The sequence below is a fragment of the Plectropomus leopardus genome, chromosome 19 (assembly GCF_008729295.1).
Source record: "Plectropomus leopardus isolate mb chromosome 19, YSFRI_Pleo_2.0, whole genome shotgun sequence".
Lineage (NCBI taxonomy): Eukaryota > Metazoa > Chordata > Actinopteri > Perciformes > Serranidae > Plectropomus > Plectropomus leopardus.
This window is the reverse complement of record NC_056481.1, coordinates 7,444,664-7,462,199: the sequence shown is the minus strand read 5'-3', so window position 1 is coordinate 7,462,199 and position 17,536 is coordinate 7,444,664. Positions and strand designations below refer to the sequence as shown.

Genomic DNA, 17,536 nt, shown 5'->3' with positions numbered 1-17,536 from the left:
CCCGAACGCACTGCAAATAATCAATGCAATCGGAAACCGTTGACCAATTTATCTATTGAATTCATTTATTCGATTAGTAGTGAGTAACAACAGCCTTTTTGATATTCATAACATTAATATCGCCGAACATTTGTCTAGATTTAATGAAAAAACTGTAACTTTCGTATTATTTCGAGATTTTTTCATTACAATTTCACGCCACCTCATGATATTATACAGTTTTATGGTCGCTTTTTATCATATATCAAATTGGCTTAAAACTAATTTAATTATGACGTATACTTCAACACGAAAATTAACAATGTAACATAAAATCCTCAATTTCCCAACACCCAAGCAGGAGCTTATTGGGAACACCTGAAGGCAGCATCGGTATCTATCATTGCACTTCCCCTCCAGCATCCCCACACGACAGAGCTCACAGGCGACAGCAGCATTGTATCATCAGACACCATGACCATCAGAAACACTCTCCGGGACCATGGACAGAGGTACCGACCACGGATGGCTTGTCTCAAGAAGGTAGTCTTTTCTTTTTTATATCAGAGATGATCGCAGCTCTGCTCAGGCTGGTAGATACCTGCAGACGCACCTATAGATGGTCACTTATGTGGATTTTCCAACGCAATGCTTTGGCTATTGTGGTCTGCTGGATCCTCATTCACCCTGACTGTGTTTGCATTTGCTTTTATAAACTGCTAGCTTCTGAAACTGTCTGTATGAATTGCAGGTCCTCAGAGGAAGGCTTGTTTCCATTTGTTTTTAGTGTAGGCTATATATTTTTTTAATCTAGATTAAAAACAGCAAAGCTCACAGGTGGCAGAGTGATTTTAGGAAAAGCAAAAAAACAAAAAAAAAACAAAAACAAAAACAAAAAACTTGACTTGGCTTGATTTCTTTCAAAAAATGGGGAGAAGGCAATGAGCAACTGAAGAAAAAATTACATAAAAATCAACAATAATTTGTGAAAAGTACAAGAAAAAAAAACAAACAAACGGAAAAAAAACAGAATAAAGAAAATAAGCCATAAAAATACTTGAAAATTATAATAATTCTGTAACATAATTTTGAATATATAAATAGCCTATGCATAATTCTAAAAATAATAATTAGAAATATAGTTCCCTGGACCTTTTTTTCCCTAGATTAAAAACATAAATCTAAATCTACTAATTTCTTGCCATTTGCGAGACATTTCTTATCAAGTTGTAATTGTCTTTCTCTCTATGTTTCTGAAAGAAATCAAGTCGCCCAAGTTTAAAAGCGTTAGACACAGCATTTGTTATCTTTTTTTTTTTTGCATTTGCTAAAGGTTCAAAGGTTTAAATATGTGTGAAAGGCATCTAAATGCAGCACAAAAAGTAATGCAAATCTAGGTTTCAATGCATTAACATGCATGCAAATTTGAATTTCGGTTACCCGAATGATCATAATTAGTGAAAAAAAATATAGTTTCATAAGGGACTGTTCTTGATTTAGCAGGGGAGGGGGTAGCTCGGGGTTGACTTCTTTCGTTTGTTTGTCCAACAAGGTGTTCAACGCACCACCCTTTCTGTTTAAATAACTGTTTTGCAACGTTTTTGTCAGACCTGAATGCAGCCTTGTTATTTGTTTGTTTGTCTTTTTTTACTGACAAAAGCGTTCATCGCACAATGTGTGTTAAAGGACTGTTGAAATGTGAAAATCCAATGATAAGGTCTGCTTGTACAGTTTATGGCTTTGATACATGGTTTAAAAAAAAAGATACAGCCATTTAAAGGGCTTAAAAAGTTTACACGCCTTCCCCTTTTTTTCACCATTCCCTCCCATCTAAAAAATAACGAACGCTCCCTAAGAACCAAGCATTTAGAGATAGATGTAACACAATGATAAGACATCGAAACAAATGTCATCTTGGTTTCAGTGTCTGTTTGTCACACTAAATGTTAGACTGTTTTCTTGCAACCCTTTCCCAGTGATAAGGTCATTCAGTTTAATAAGCGTTAAGCCTGGATCAGTATCAGCGCTCTCGTCTACACCAACCAGACGCTGCAGAGAACTTAATCCAGCCGCTGTGGTCATCAACAGAACGGCACTATGTCATATTTTATCCACCTCAGGAGCTGGATATTTATCACAGTGAAGTAACCTTTGGCACAATAGAAATTTTAAAGAAAAAAAAATTAAGAATTTATTTATTTTTTATTTTGTTGTCATATCATTTCATGTATCTTACTCATTAAATAAAATATTGAATAAAATTTTAAAAATTATGATGATAAATAAAAAAATTCGTGAATAGGTGTGTAAGTCAGTGGTACACCAGAAGAACAAATAGTCTGTACATACTGAAAAAATAATAAATAATTAATAATAAAATAATGACAGTGATCACATATACCCACTTCAAGAACTGGATATCTATAACAATGAAGTAATTTTGGCATGAGAGAAATTGTGCAAGAAATAATTATAACCTCCCTGATCAGTGATAAGAATAAACACAATAAATAATAAAAAATACAAAATGTATATAAGTATATGTGTGTGTGCGCTTAAGACTCACACAAACATAGACCTATGCACATGAAATGAAATAATTATGACTGTAATTAGGCAAATATTATTATTGTGCCCAAATGCAGCGCTCACAATGTCCTGCTCTCCAGGGGAATCCTCTCTGATAACTCAATTTCCAGGACAACTTCGTGTTTTGGACCATGAAAGCCCACTTTGGTCGGGCTCAGGCTGAAGGCTTATAGCCTCTCCAGGATGACTTCAAAGCACAAAGCCACTTCAAACAGGCCCTGGAGTCAGCTACATACACGCTCTCACTCTCTCTCTCACACAAACACACTTTCACACAAACTGAATTAATGTTCAGTGTGATTTCTTGCCTTCCCCATTCACACCTGAGCCGTGGGATGTGTGTGAGCTGCGGCCTCAGATGATTCGATAACTATAAAGAACTGTTTAGAGGGCAGTGACTCACCGAAAACCTCCCACACCAGCCAAACAAAAGCCGTGACATAAACAAACCTCTCACCTCGTGTAAGTGCAGCGTTAAAGGTCCTGTGTGTAGGATTTAAGGGGATATATTGGCAGAAACTGAATATAATATTATAAGTGTGTTTTCTTGAGGGTTTTTCACCTGAAAAAAAAACTTTTGTGTTTTTGTCACCTTAGAATGAGCCGTTTATATCTACATAAGGAGCAGGTCCTCGTCTACAGTATAGATGTATTCAAAACATCTGGATACAGCGTGGAAGCAGGGCCACACTCAGAGCAGCCAGTGGAGCGGCAAAATTAATTTTCATTTCTTAAATTTAATTTTTATAATTATTAAATTTATTAATTATCTATATTTATTTCATTAAATAGATTTTTTTAAAAGGCTTGAGAAAATGTGTAGGGGAAGAAAACAGGGAAAAACTATATTTGTAATTATCATAATTCTTTATTTAAAATTATATTTCAGAATTAAAGCCCTTTTTCTAAATTTAGTTTGCTTTGTTTGATTTCTTTTACTTTAATTTTTTTCTTTTTTCTTCTAATTTTCAGGTTATTTTCTTGTACTTTTTACAATTTTTTTGCTATTTTTTTGGTAACTTTTTCCTCACGTTTTAAGTAAAATCAAGCAGATTTTTCAGGTTTCAAAAAGCTACACAGAAAACAGGTTAAATGAAATGCTACGCATGATAAAGATAATAATTACCATCACCATTATGTCCTAGTCAGTAAATTATTTCACCCACATATCCATTTAACCTGCTTTTTTAACCACAAATGTATGAGTTGCCCTGATTTTCCCTCCATAACGGCTGCCCCCACAACCTGTTGTTAAACCTCTCAATCAGTTTTTGTAGTAACCTCTGCTCACCCCTTCAGAATATTTTTAATCATCATATTCATAACGTTCCTCTGCAGGCGGAGAAAGTGCTGCTGGAGATGCAGGACCCCAAAACAGGAGTGAAGTCGCAGCCTCAGAGACTGGTTATCACAACAATACCACACGCTATCACTGGTAAATATATATACACACACACACACACACACACACACACACACACACACACACACACACACACACACACACACACACACACACAGTGCACGTATACACTCTTGATGTTCTCCAGGAGTGATTGTGCCTGCATAGTCTCACTGGAGGACACCAGAGCTCCGGGCGCAAACTGGAGAGCTACAGATTTAATCTCCATGACAACCCCCGCCGTCTCCCTGTCAGGGAGAGGGGAAAAAGTAGGAGGTGAAGGAGGAGGAGGATGATGATTGAGCGGGTGAGAGGAAAAGAGCAAATAACACAGGAGACGGGAACGAGAGAAAAACAGAGAGCTGGTGAGGAGGTGGAAGAGGAGGAGGAGAGAAAACCTCGACTTTTACGTCACTGCTGAGCTCTGAATGCATATTATAACAGCTGAGTGAATGAAACGGAGCAAACATGACAACAGATTCTCCTCTGCGGTCATCTTTCTCTCCTTTTCTTTTTTTTGGAAGAACTACATACAGACAGTCAACCGTGGACTATCAGGGCTCTGGCATTTAGAGGCATTTATTTCTTATTTTCTCCTGTCAGAGCTGCTTTTGTAAAACTGGTGCTGGACACTTGGTTACCCCTGACTTATCGTTTCCATCTCTCCTCCTCAGGTGAGGACATCATTTCGTGGTTAGTTGACAGATTTCAAATAGACACACAAGGTGAGAGAAGAGACAGCTCAAGTCTTTCATGTGTGTTCATGAAATGAAGGATGAGTCAGCTGAAAGTGTCTTTTGTTGTTAAACTCCTGCTTGTCTCTCTGCCTGTTGTCCTCAGAGGCGAGGAGTTTGGGCTCCATGCTGGTGGCGTTAGGATACATCTACCCGTTACAAGACCACAAACGCTTAGTGATCAAACCGGATGCATCGCTCTATCGCTTCCAGGTAAACACACATTTCACATTTCCATATATTGCCACTGGTCCCACTCCGCTGCTGCCTGGAGCGTTTCTGGCATTAAAATTAACATTTGCAAATTTTTGCATAACTGCATGCCAGTTACAGAGTTTTTTAGATAGGCCTTTTTTAAAGTGACTAAAATATGTTCAACCCCTGTGAGGTGTGCGCTCTGTCTGTTTCTGCACACACTGACCATCGGCTACTGTATGTAAAACATCATTCCCACTGCACAAAAAACCTGCTACACCCGGGAATGCATATGATTGGCATTCACACCAGGGTCAAATGACTGCAGTGGATACGGGTTTTTATCGCTTTTTTATTCGGCTCCAGTTGGCACTAATGGGAACACAACACCCAGGTGAACACAGTAACTTCAGCTCCTTAACCAGCGAGATGCAATAATGTGTTGTCACTAATTACCCTCCGTTTCCTCACAAGCTGCATTCAAACATTTGTTCCAAGTTAGTCTGCACTGAGTTTGAAACAGACACTGAATAAGTAGGCGACATGTAAAGAGAAGAAACCGCTGGGAAGTTTTCAAAGACCTCTGTTCGTCCTGCTGTCTTCTGTTCACCTGTTCTCCTGCCTGTCTGTGATGTCACACAGACACACCAGCAAAACACCCCCCCACACACACACATTCTAGCTGACAGAAAGGCAGACTCGTGTGATGCAGCTGTGCGTTCACTGGCAGTGGGAATGCAGTCAATCACCTATATTTAGCAGATTTAGTCCTGTTTAAAAACTTACATGCACACACTGATGTTGGTGGGAATAGATGATACATTGACTACAAATAAGTATATCATACAGCCCCACTATATACCCACTGCTATCCATTTAAATTGGTCTGCTTTGGTTTCCTTTGCAAAGATACATTAATCTTTGATGCTGGTCTGTGACAAACAAATCACAGTAAAACTTCTGACTTTTGTCCTCTTCAGACACCGTACTTCTGGCCCACACAGCAGTGGCCTGTTGAGGATACAGATTATGGTGAGTGTGACTCATGTAATACGCTTTGTATCTCACATCTTGTTACCAAAACTCACACTTTCTGTATCATCACTGAAGCAATCTACTTGGCGAAAAGAAACATCCGTAAGAAGGGAGTCCTGGAGCTGCACGAGCAGGTGAGGCTGAGGGCGAAACGAGAGTGATTCACGTTGTCCGCTGGCATTTACTGAGCTGTTATTTAATGTCTTCAGGAGCAGTATAACCGTCTTCACAAGTGGATGAATCATAAATGGGATTTCATCGTGATGCAAGCCAAAGAACAGTACAGGTAGGTGTTTGTGTGAGCGTCAAAGACATCGCTCAGTTTGGAGGTCGAGAAGGTGTTACGATGCTCCGGGGTTTTGTGTGTCACTTTCAGGGCTGCAAAGGAGAGGAAGAAACCGGATCGTGTGGTGTTTGACTGCCAGGAGAGAGCGTACTGGGTGGTTCACAGACCTCCGGTGAGAAAACAAACACACACACACACACACACACACACACACACACACACACACACACACACACACACACACACACAGACAGATAGTTATCAGACACACAAACACAGGATGCAGCTCCGTGTAGATAACAGTGGATTTCCAGCAGACAGAGACATCTGAAAATAAATTGCATTCCACCTCGATACTTCCCAGGGTATCTCATTATCTCTACCCATGATGCCTCATTACCATTACATGTCCAGTCAGAGGAAAAGGGCACCGCTGATTAATATTTCACACTGCGTAGGAGAATGTGGTGCAGCGGTTTGCACCTCATTCTTGCGGCATCCTGAGTTTCCCTCCGTTGGTTGAGGATGACGCTGCGTTACGGATCAGCCCCGATGCTCCTCAAAACTCCCAGAAAGACTCAAGTTCACTGTGTGCCGTTTTGTTGTGTGGTCATTTTATATCCCACTCAAGCAAATATCAGCTGGCATAACATTATTACATACAACATAACTTATTACATAACCTTGATGTCCAGATGTTTATTATTTCAGGTCAAACTCTATTAATTAGGGGTTGACAGATATTGTTTTTTCAGGGCCAATACTGATACTGATTATTAGTTGTTAATGACACTGATAACTGATATTTGGAACAATATGCATTTAAAATAAAAATGAAAATATTTTGGTTAATATTTCAAATTTGGAATATAACAAACTCCAACACATAACCTTGTTAAAATGCCATTAGCAAACATTTAATCAAAACTGAAACTTTCAACATCATGTGCAACAAGTTCCCAGCAACTATTTTTTTGTAGCCAGTGAAAATTTAAATAAAAAAATGAATAAATAAAAATAGCTCCCTGAGGTTTTATAAATGAAAGTTCATCCCTTACTTAAAATACAGCGCGAATACTTAGAAGTTGCGTATGAAGGAGTTAAATAAATGAGTCAGCTCTCTGTCTCAGATAATATCATGGTCGAGGGACAGCGCTGCATTTTTAAAGCATCTGCTGGAAACAAATGATTTCAACCTGTAACGTCCAACAATGAATTCACAAAATCACGTTTTCCATGTGACGGTCCTCTCGGATGTTTGGGAATAGTGTGACACATTAGCAGCCTGTGATTAGCATCATAAAACAGCCATCTGCTTTAATTAATGAGTCCTTTGGTAAACACACATTGTGAGATCGTTTTTTAAATTGCCGCTGTGTGTGTGTGTGTGTTTGTGTGTGTAGCCAGGGACAGTGAGCGCCATGGACTACGGACTGGATCGACTAGTAGATCCAAACGCAGACGAGGTAACAGGTGAGTCTCTGTGTGACCTGTATGAACATAATTCCTGCCAATCAGCTTATATTCAGTAAGAGGCTTTAACGCATCGATACGTTCGCAGTAAAGGATGCCTGATGTTTGTCTTCAACCTCTTTCTTTCCCCGTTTGTCTGCTGTGTCAATCATTTAACTCGTCTTTCACTAAAATTAGCTTCTCCTTTCTTCTCTGCTCTTCTACAGGCTTTTTCCCCTGGCTGTCTATTTGTATTCGTTTGAAGTGGTTATTAACACACACACACACACACACACACACACACACACACAGAGAGAAAACCCTCGTGTTGGTGTTTAATATAATTCATTCTCTACATCCTAACTCTAACCTTAGCCATCACAACTACATGCTTAACCCTTAACGTAGCCTGGACATTAACCTAATTCGTGTTTCTTTAATACTTTTTTTTTCTGGATTTTTAAACAAACTCAAAAACACAAAAAGCACAGCCCCCTAGCCTTCCAAAATAAACCAGACTGTATAGAAATAAAGGTCAGCGCTGAGGGCAAAACACAAAGAAATAGAGAGACTGAATCATCACATGATGATGTCATCCTAAACCTAATTCTTAACCTTACGTTTTGGTCTCTGTAGCTAATATTGATGGCAGTGAATTTTTATGTAAGTCATCCGTTGACATTTTTTTGAAGCGCAAAGTTACACATAATTAAGAGCAGGTTACTTTGAGTGACAGGATGTCTGTGAGGCGTTGCTACAGTCACTACAGGCTCCAAAAAAACAAAACTGCGAAGGCAAAACTCTTTAAAATGGGAATCCACATACCAATGGATGACGTCACAGCAGCTACGTCCATTATTATTATTTATTAAAAACACTTTTACAGTTACAAAATCAGACAAAGACAAGAATCACACAGGAGATCTGCACACTGCTTTAAAAGCTCCCAGTAATTTTAAATGAGCAAGGTTTCGATTGAACTTCACGTATTGTCAAAAAAATCAAGACAATTAAAATTACTTGGAACATTAATACAGTGTGCTGATCTCCTGTCTGATATTAACCCTAACCTAACTTCTTTGTCCTAATCCTGCCGCGCATAGCACAGAAGAGCGGGACGAGATGAAACATGCAAAAAATAAATAAGTAAATTTCACTCAAAAATGCCTGACCAAACCTTTGGCAGTTTTTGGTAATGTCGGCGTCAAATTTTGACGATGAAGAAGAACATCTGGAATAAAAAAAAAAAAAATCTCTTCTGCTGCATCAGTTTTGATCCTTTGTTTAAATTTTCCATCATTAATCCGACAACGTTATAGCAATGCAATGCTAAATCATTAAAATGCTCTTTTTAACTCTCAAACGCCTGTTAAAAGAAGTCAGAATTATCCAAAATGTCCTCACTGTCGAGGTCTAACACTCACAATGGCCCTCAAAAAGAAATAGAGCACAAAGCCAGCAAAGCATCCCTCTGTGTCTACGTCAGAACCAGAAATACTTTATTGATCCCCGAGGGAAATTGGGTCATGTTCGAACCGCTCTCTCAAGCACAGAGAAGTAGAAAATAGAAGTAATAAAATTGCTGCATTACGGTACAATACAGAACAATATTTATATGGAAATAGAGAAATATGTGCATCATAGTCAATATATAAGCAGATTGTAAATAAAAAATGAGAAATGGGATCTGTGTTATAAATGCAATAAAAATAAGAATTAGATAAGAATGTAGATTACTAGATTATTTTTTTTATATGGCAGAAAATCTGTATTGTAACATTTAATATTTTTTCCTCCGCAGGCCAAAACACCCGACTTCTACAACAGAATCGTGAGTGAGATTTTTCTCTTTTCCAACTTTTTTCTTCTCATCCTGTCTCATCTAAACCAACAGCTGCGTTAACCATTAGTGATCCGCAGAGACAGATCTGTTTTCTTGACGTTTTTATAGCCGTCATCTCTCCCCCGTCTCCCTGTAGATGATGTTCACCCAGCAGTCCATCATGAGGCCCAGAGTGAAGTCATCTGTGTCCATTGGCGCGTAAGATTGTCCATCATATTCCCAGTGTGCTTCTATCTGTGACAGACCAGTCACTGTTGATTGCTTTCATCATATAGAAGTGCCTCAATATAGCATCTCCACACGTGCAGGTAGGACAGGTGAAAGTCACGCACAGATGATGCAGATACAGCAGCTATAGGTTTAGTGTCTTGTGAAGAGAGTAAACACCTTCACCAAGACTGTAAAAATCCTTAAAGTCTGGGTAAAGTGATAATTAAAATGTGTTCTGAGTTAGTCACATCACAGAAAGATGTGTTTTTAAACATCTGACCAAAAAAATTGCCAAGTATGTAAAAGAAGGTCTCAAAATCATGAAAAACGCACAGTATTCTCTGATCTGAAACGCTGGGGGTGTGTCCGCTGGAGGAGCGGGACTATGCTAACGATGCTTCTCGTTTTTATACTGCTACATTGTCAGGGGCGGGGTTATGCTGAGTATAGCTCCAGTGTGTCATCGAGCTATGGTTTTAGGCCCGCCCAAAAAATCTTAAAACAGGAAAATGGTGATAAAACCGTCAACCGTCTAACTCAATTCAGTACTATATAGTAAAGGATTTTTGTAACATGTTTTCAACAATCAGTTTCTAACATTTAGAATGTGTTTTGAAACAAATATCTGAATTTACTTTACCCAGACTTTAAAATCTTGTTTCATTTATTAAAAATGCCTCCGCGCCAGCAAATACAAATATGACTGATTTGTTTGTAACCAGCAGAATACAGATATATAGCACAGTAGACTTAATTTACTGAAGTTGCTAAAACTCAGAAAGACTGATTTAATTGTTATTTTAAGTTGCAAAAACTTCACAAAATAAAGTAAATATAACTCGATTTTAAGTAAACTTAACAATTAGATATAAAGTTAAGATATATTAAGACTAATTATATTTTCTTACATTTTTTAGAGATCAGAGACTAGATTTTTTTAAAAAGTAAATGCAGTTTGTCAGATTTTACAGCGTCGTGTCATTGTTGGTAAGATTCAGACAGTAAATTATTTCTCCTCGTTCTTGCAGATTGGTGAAATACTGCGCCACCTATTACAACCACGACCCTTTCCTCGCCAAGTGTCTTCCCAGCAACCCCTGGCTCACTGATGATGTCACGTATTGGACCTTGAACATGCCCAAGTGAGTCAGCTGTGGACAATACATAATCTGCATGCTATTCAGAGTATAATTTAAAATAAATTGCCCCTTTTATTCTTTTTATCTGTGTGTATGCGTGTCAGTGTGGAAATACCAACTAAAATGCGAGTGGAGAGGTGGACGTTCAGCTTCGCCGAGCTGCTCTCAGACCCACGAGGACGAGATGATTTCAGACTCTTCCTGAAGAAAGAGTTCAGCGGTATGACGGCCGTTATTATAATAAGACTACGTGAGAAAAAAATAATTGGAACAGCACTGATTGCAGAGGGCTTATTGTTGTGAAATTGCTTTTCTGTGGATTTATTTTTGGTCACACAATGTTAATTTTTCAGCCATTAAAAGGGGATAAGAATAGTGTGGTGAATGTGTTTTCTTTTCTATTTTATTTCTTTTCTATTCTGATCCATCTTAGGTGAGAACTTGGCATTCTGGGAAGGCTGCGAAGATCTGAAGTGGGGCGAAGCTGCGACGATGAGAGAGAAAGCAGAGCATATATACAAGTAATGTCTTAATTTATGCTCTGTGCAAAGTGTGTTTGTCTTCACTGGTGAATGTTGAGTTTGGAGATAGGTCTGAAACAATTAGTCGATTAATCAATTAACAGAATAATAATCAGCAGCTATTTTGATTATTAATTGTATTTTTCATATATAAATGTAAACTGAACATTGTTTTGTGTTAGGCTATTGTTTAGACAAAACAAGACATTTGGGAAGTTATAATGGACGTTTCCTCACTGTTTTCTAAGATTTTATTAACTGAAAAATAAGCTGCAGATTAATTAATATTGGAAATGATTGCTTATTACATTCATAATTGGAAATGATTTATCTTAATATTAATCACAGTTTAAATCAAAATTTTGTCCGTAGCTAACTGCAGCTGTAAAATTGGTGTTTTTGAAAACTGTTTGATAATTAAATTTAAAAAGAATATATCATCAAAGTTTGTCATATTTTGAGCAGCTGCAGGAATATTTTTGACACTGAAGAATTCAGCGGCTGTTTTGACTCACTTTGTGTTTCATCGGTTTCTTTAACCCTTTCTGATTTTAGGACGTTCCTGGCTCGTGGAGCGCCGCGGTGGATCAACATCGACGGAAAAACAATGGAAATCACAGTGAAGGGCCTGAAACACCCACACAGATACGTCCTGGACGCAGCCCAAACTCACATCTACATGCTCATGAAAAAGGACTCGTACGGCCGCTACCAGAAATCTCCCGTGTTTAAGGAAACGATGAAGAAGGCCGTCTGTCCTGAGGAGCATCATTTCACGTGACTGCCCGTTTTTAATTCACACATTTATGCATTTAACTAATGGTACTTCTTCAGGCAATTTTGAGCCATGATCTGCTTTAACCCTTTGAAACCTGGAACGTGAAATAACTTTATATAGCACCTTTACAAGCAGAGTTTACAAAGTGTTTTGACAAACAAGGCAAAGCAGAAGTGTGATATATGGCGATACAACAGAAAGCTAAACAGTCCTATTTAATAGAAGCGAGAAGAAACTAAGGCCGAGTTGGGATAAAATTAAAACCAGAGCACAAATAACGCAAGTTGCAGGATGCATAACGTCAGTGTAATCAGTGTAAAATAATACAAAGAGAAATACCAAAACAAACAACAGAAACAATAAAAGCAATCAAACCAGAAATAAAAAGGAAATAAAATAGATTAAACATATATTAAAAAGGTAAAATAAACAAAAATAAAGAAAAGAAATAAAAAAAATAGATAAACAATTGCAAGCAAGAAAAAAATTTAAGAAATTAGGAAAGACAAGAAAATGACCTGAAAATTAGTATTTAAATGGGAGAATTATTAGATAATAATGATAGAAAATAGGGTAAAAAAAACAGAAAAACTATTATTATTATTAGTATTAATAATAGCTATTTTATCTATATCTATATTTATATAAATTGTTTTTTTCTTTTCTCTTTTGTGCTAAATGTCATGTTATTTAACTCGTAACATGTCAATCAATCAAGCCAATTTGTTCAGGTTTCAAAGGGCTTATTGAACAAATTGAACAAAGAATTGATTATTCTCTGAAAAGAATGACTTAACATTAACAAAGTTTATTTTTCTCATCTCTCTGGCTGATATTAGTGTCCCTGTAGCTTCCCGAAACGACCACATCCATCACTCTCCAAAACTTAATTTTCATCTCGTCTTACCCCCCTTCCTCTTGTCTCCTGTGTCTCTGTCCTCTGTCCTCCAGTGACGCCCAGTTGGAGCAGAATGCAAAGAAGCGACGGCCCAGTCTCAGTCCCATCATCCTGCGGCAGATGGAGCAGGAGCAGAGGGCCAAGATGGCCGCCAACGTTGACATCACGCAGGTCATGAGCAAACTCAGCAAACAGGGCAAGGAGGCCCCGCCTCCTCCTCCTAAAAAATGAACATTAACACATAATGCTCAGAGATTTTATTGAATAATTTACTGGCATTTAAATAGATGCTGCAGTTTATTTCTTAAAAACAATGTTTACATTTTAATGCGTTTAAAGTCGCTGTATAATGATAGTGGATCAAATGATCATGCTTAATGTGAAAGGGGTCGCTCATAGTATTAAACTTACTGAGATTTATCACCTGACTGCATTTAACCCCCTTAATTCTAGGGAGCTGTGTAGCATCTCTCAGCCTGTTTTGGTTCTACAGTCTTCGGTTTTAATATTTATAATAATAATAATAATATTAATAATAATAACATTGAAGAGAAAATTGATGTTCAGAAAAAACTCCAAATGAAAGCTAATGTCGTTCCGTGTAAATAAGCAACTTTTATGCGAACAGATTTTGGTTGAACTGAACCTTTAAACACATAACTACTCACATGTCTCTACACGAGTCATGTGGTGAACTGACTGCAGGCTTGTTGAGACATCTGTTGCCATCTGTGACATTTCTGTCCATACCAGCTGTAACTCTGTCTCTCATGTTGTTTTTTCATGACACATGTCCCGTTTGTTTCCACTCACGGTGTTCTGTATGTTTTCTTTGTCATCGCTCACCAATAAAACACCCAAAAACCTCCTCATGTTTATCTGTTTGTCGTTCATTCATTGTTTTCATGTGGTTTGGTTTTTGTGTGGACCGTTCATCGGAGAAAAAGAGTCAGTTGAAGCATGATTGTTACAGAGGCTAAGAAAAAAAATGTATCTTAAAATACCAAAGAGAAAACAAAAGGTGTTCATCTGTGATGAATTATCTTATTATCTATCTAATTAATGGGTTAATTTATGCCCATTTTTCGAGAAAACAAAAGGCAGATTACTTGAGATAAAAAAAGCGTTTTTTACATTACTGGATTTTTATAAACAAGGGCTAACTTGACTGCAGTATAATTATACCAAAATAAATGTTGTTTTCTAGTGATAAATTATCTTCATATGTTGAGGAATTGGCCTATTTTCTTGAGATCTTGGAATAATTATACTGCAGCCAAATGAGCCATTGTTTATGAAAATCTCCTGATCTCGAGAAACAAAAGTCATGTGATAAATTATCTCATTATCTTGTGAAACTGGCCTTTTGTTTTCTTTATAATCGTCATAAATTAACCCGAAAAGGAAAATCAATTTTGTTTTCTCGAGATAACAAAATAATGAACTTGATCTTATTAAAAAAAAAAAATTTAAAAAAAAATGGTAAATGTCCGTTCTTAGCTTCCGTACATTTTAATATCCGGTTACATAGGCCTACTTAGTATAAATGCTCTATCCTTTCTGTATGAACATGTTCTGATCATCATGAAGTTTGAGTAAAAAAAATCATTTTAAACGAACCTGTTTTTAAAATGCACACACATATTTCTTTCTCGATGCCCTCTGACTTGTGTCTGTTGCCCTTTGACCTCACAGCTGTGCCGCTTCACCACTCCCGTCCCCCACCTCGCCGTCTACTCTGGCATCACTGACTTCCCCGCTGCCAACGCCTCACCCCCTCTCCCCTTCCTGGCTCACAGCCCAGCCTGCCCCTCTCCCATCAGCGTGGCCTTGGACAGCACCTCGGCCTCTGAGCGCCGAGTGGAGGCCAGTGACGGAGAAGGCGAGGGGAAACCTGCTGCTCGGGCCCCCGCGGGTGGAAATGTGTCCAAGTCTCGCATGGCTCTGTCTCTGCGTCGCCTGCTGAAGCGTGGCTGCACCCCCGCCACCATGTTCGCCAGCCTGTCGCCCAAATGCCACTCAGCTGCCGGGACCAGCAGCCGCATTCAGCCGATCAGCCCCGATCAGCCCAGCCAGGCTCCACCGAGACGGATTGGAAAGTGAGTGTGAGAAAAAGACACACACACAAAAAACGGTCCTTTCACTAACTGCTCAGTCAGATTCTCTTTGATCACATTATTTTATTAATTAATATTGATTATTTTATTAACCCTATTGCCAGAATAAATGTTGGCATTGTACGTTTCTGCGAGTCATGGGTACCTTACAGTTGTACGTTTTTATATAAGAAGATAATTGAAACTGTAATTCAGTTTAGGCAAAAAAGCATTACGTTATTTGCCTTTTTGTGGCCCTGTTCCTGCAGGAAACACAGCGTTGTTTTGGTAAATAAACAGCTTTTGGTGGTGCACAACCACATGCATTGTCAGCCCTCCATGTGCATTTGTTTACATGCACCATCCTGGAATGTCAACAGCAGACGCAGAAGGATATTTAGAGTTTAATATGTAGACGTGGAAGTCCTCTGCAAAGGGGCAAATGTGACTATTTGGGATGAGAACATGTTGCGCTATCCCTATAGGAAATGCAGCAATGTCTTAGTGCAAAAAGCAGCCACTTTTTGTGATGCTTTCCATAGTGGAAACACAGTGACAGTTTGGTGGCTAAAAAGATGCTGGAAAGGCAGCAAATTCTTAGTGAAAAAAAACAACTGGAGATACAGTGATGTCTCAGTGGAAAACAACAGCAATGCTTCTTTATAAAACAACCATTAATGATGACACTGTCTTGGCAGGAAATGCAGTAATGTCTCTGTAAAAACAGTTCCTTTTATTGCCACTCTCCTGACAAAAAATTCAGAAATGTCTGTCAAAAAAACCCCAAACAGGTGCTTTTTGTGTCACTATCCTAGTTGGGAAAAAAACTGCTTTTTCTCAAAAGGGACTCAAAAATGTCACCCTTTGTTCCAAGGACACAATAATTGAAAATCACACAAATAAATCAAACAGCCAACAAAGACTGAACTGAAAACCAGGACTTAAATAAACTAGTCTGACAAGGGGGTGAAGTGCAGGAGGAGAAACAGAGCAGAGAGGTCTGAAACTGAGGAGCAGGGAAGGACTAACGAGGCTGATGCAGCGCAGGTGTGGAGGTAAACGAGGAAAGGGAACCACAGGAACACAAGAGGAGAAAACACAGTAAACTGAAACCCAAAAACCAAGAAAACATCTTAATAATAAGCCCAGCAAGTGAAAACAAAAGCAGACAAACTAATGAAAAAATAGGAGACTGGATTTATCTGATGTGCAGGAAGACACCCTTAAATCAAAGCTGAAAGTGTGCACTTCGAGGTCATATTAAATTTTACATTTCCAAATCCAATGTTCTGCATTAGAGCTAATGCTTTCTGCCTGCACTGTATTTCAACCAAATACGCATATCAGGCACATGTTTTACCAAATCCTTTCTGCAAACCCTCCGCAGTTTCTTCCAGATTAAAGTGGATATTCCTCCAGAGTGCCGGATCTACCCCATAGAGTCTGAGGACGAGGACGAGGAGAGCAGGGCCGCCTCTCGGGGAGAAGTGGGAGCCAAAGAGATCATCTGTCCCTGGGAGAGCCTCACCCCACAGAACGGGACGGGCTAATCGGCTGCATTTTACGCAAGTATAAAATAAAAACAAGCGTTTGAATCTGTGTCTGTCTGAGCAGGCAGGTTTTCTCTATGTTCTCACAGAGATAAAAGATCTCATACGGAGCATAAAGGGGGGAAATCTCTGTGTAAATGTGGCCTCACTCTCACCACCAGGTCACAAACTACATCAATACCAAACATGACACGAAACGGTCACTCGGGGACGCTGGCTGTTTAGACTGAGCATCAACTTACTGTGTCCAACTTTAAACTCCTTAAAGGAAACTTACTGAATGTTAAGAGTGTCAAACACGCGCTGCCTGGGGGCCTGAAAAGACCCAGTTTCATGTCTGCTGCAGCGTAATCCTCTTCTCCACTGTCCACGCTCAGTATTTTCCAACACAGTTTCTCCAAAATATGGCTAAATACGCACACTTTTCCACAGCTGTTTATCACTGAGTCCTGAATCCTCCAGTGCGACACTTCCACCCGAAGAAATGTTTGACTAGAGATTAAAAAAAGTCTTTGTTTTGTATTTTATTCTTCATTCTTTTACCGTCCAGTGATATTTTCTTTAAGAGAAACTTATGTGTACGGGTGCGTGGTCTAGTGTGCAGACTTTGTTTTTCCTTTTTTGTAAAACGTGACCACTGGTTAAATAAAAGGATCTTACTCTTTAACAAAAAAGGTGTATCTCTATAGGAATCCTTTCCATAATATTGTCAGACACTCATAATAACAATAATCTGTGAGTGACAAAAATGAGCACATTTAATGGAGGTAAACTGACAGAGTACAAATACCCCAAGGACTTACAGTGCAGCAGTCTCAATCTATACTGA

At 38.6% G+C, this 17,536-nt stretch overlaps 1 protein-coding gene across 1 annotated transcript; it reads left to right on the top strand.

Annotated features, from left to right (window-relative positions):
- The first annotated feature begins 418 nt into the window (after positions 1 to 418).
- On the top strand, positions 419 to 16,776 carry rgs9b (regulator of G protein signaling 9b). Its single transcript, XM_042508071.1, has 18 exons — positions 419 to 522; positions 3,907 to 4,003; positions 4,645 to 4,695; positions 4,811 to 4,917; positions 5,880 to 5,931; positions 6,010 to 6,068; positions 6,144 to 6,220; positions 6,311 to 6,392; positions 7,624 to 7,686; positions 9,474 to 9,503; positions 9,652 to 9,713; positions 10,754 to 10,867; positions 10,969 to 11,084; positions 11,298 to 11,385; positions 11,941 to 12,162; positions 13,115 to 13,232; positions 14,757 to 15,160; positions 16,545 to 16,776. The coding sequence occupies exons 1-18, from the start codon at positions 454 to 456 to the stop codon at positions 16,705 to 16,707; spliced, it is 1,974 nt and encodes a 657-aa protein (XP_042364005.1). The 5' UTR covers positions 419 to 453; the 3' UTR covers positions 16,708 to 16,776.
- The last annotated feature ends 760 nt before the right edge of the window (positions 16,777 to 17,536 follow it).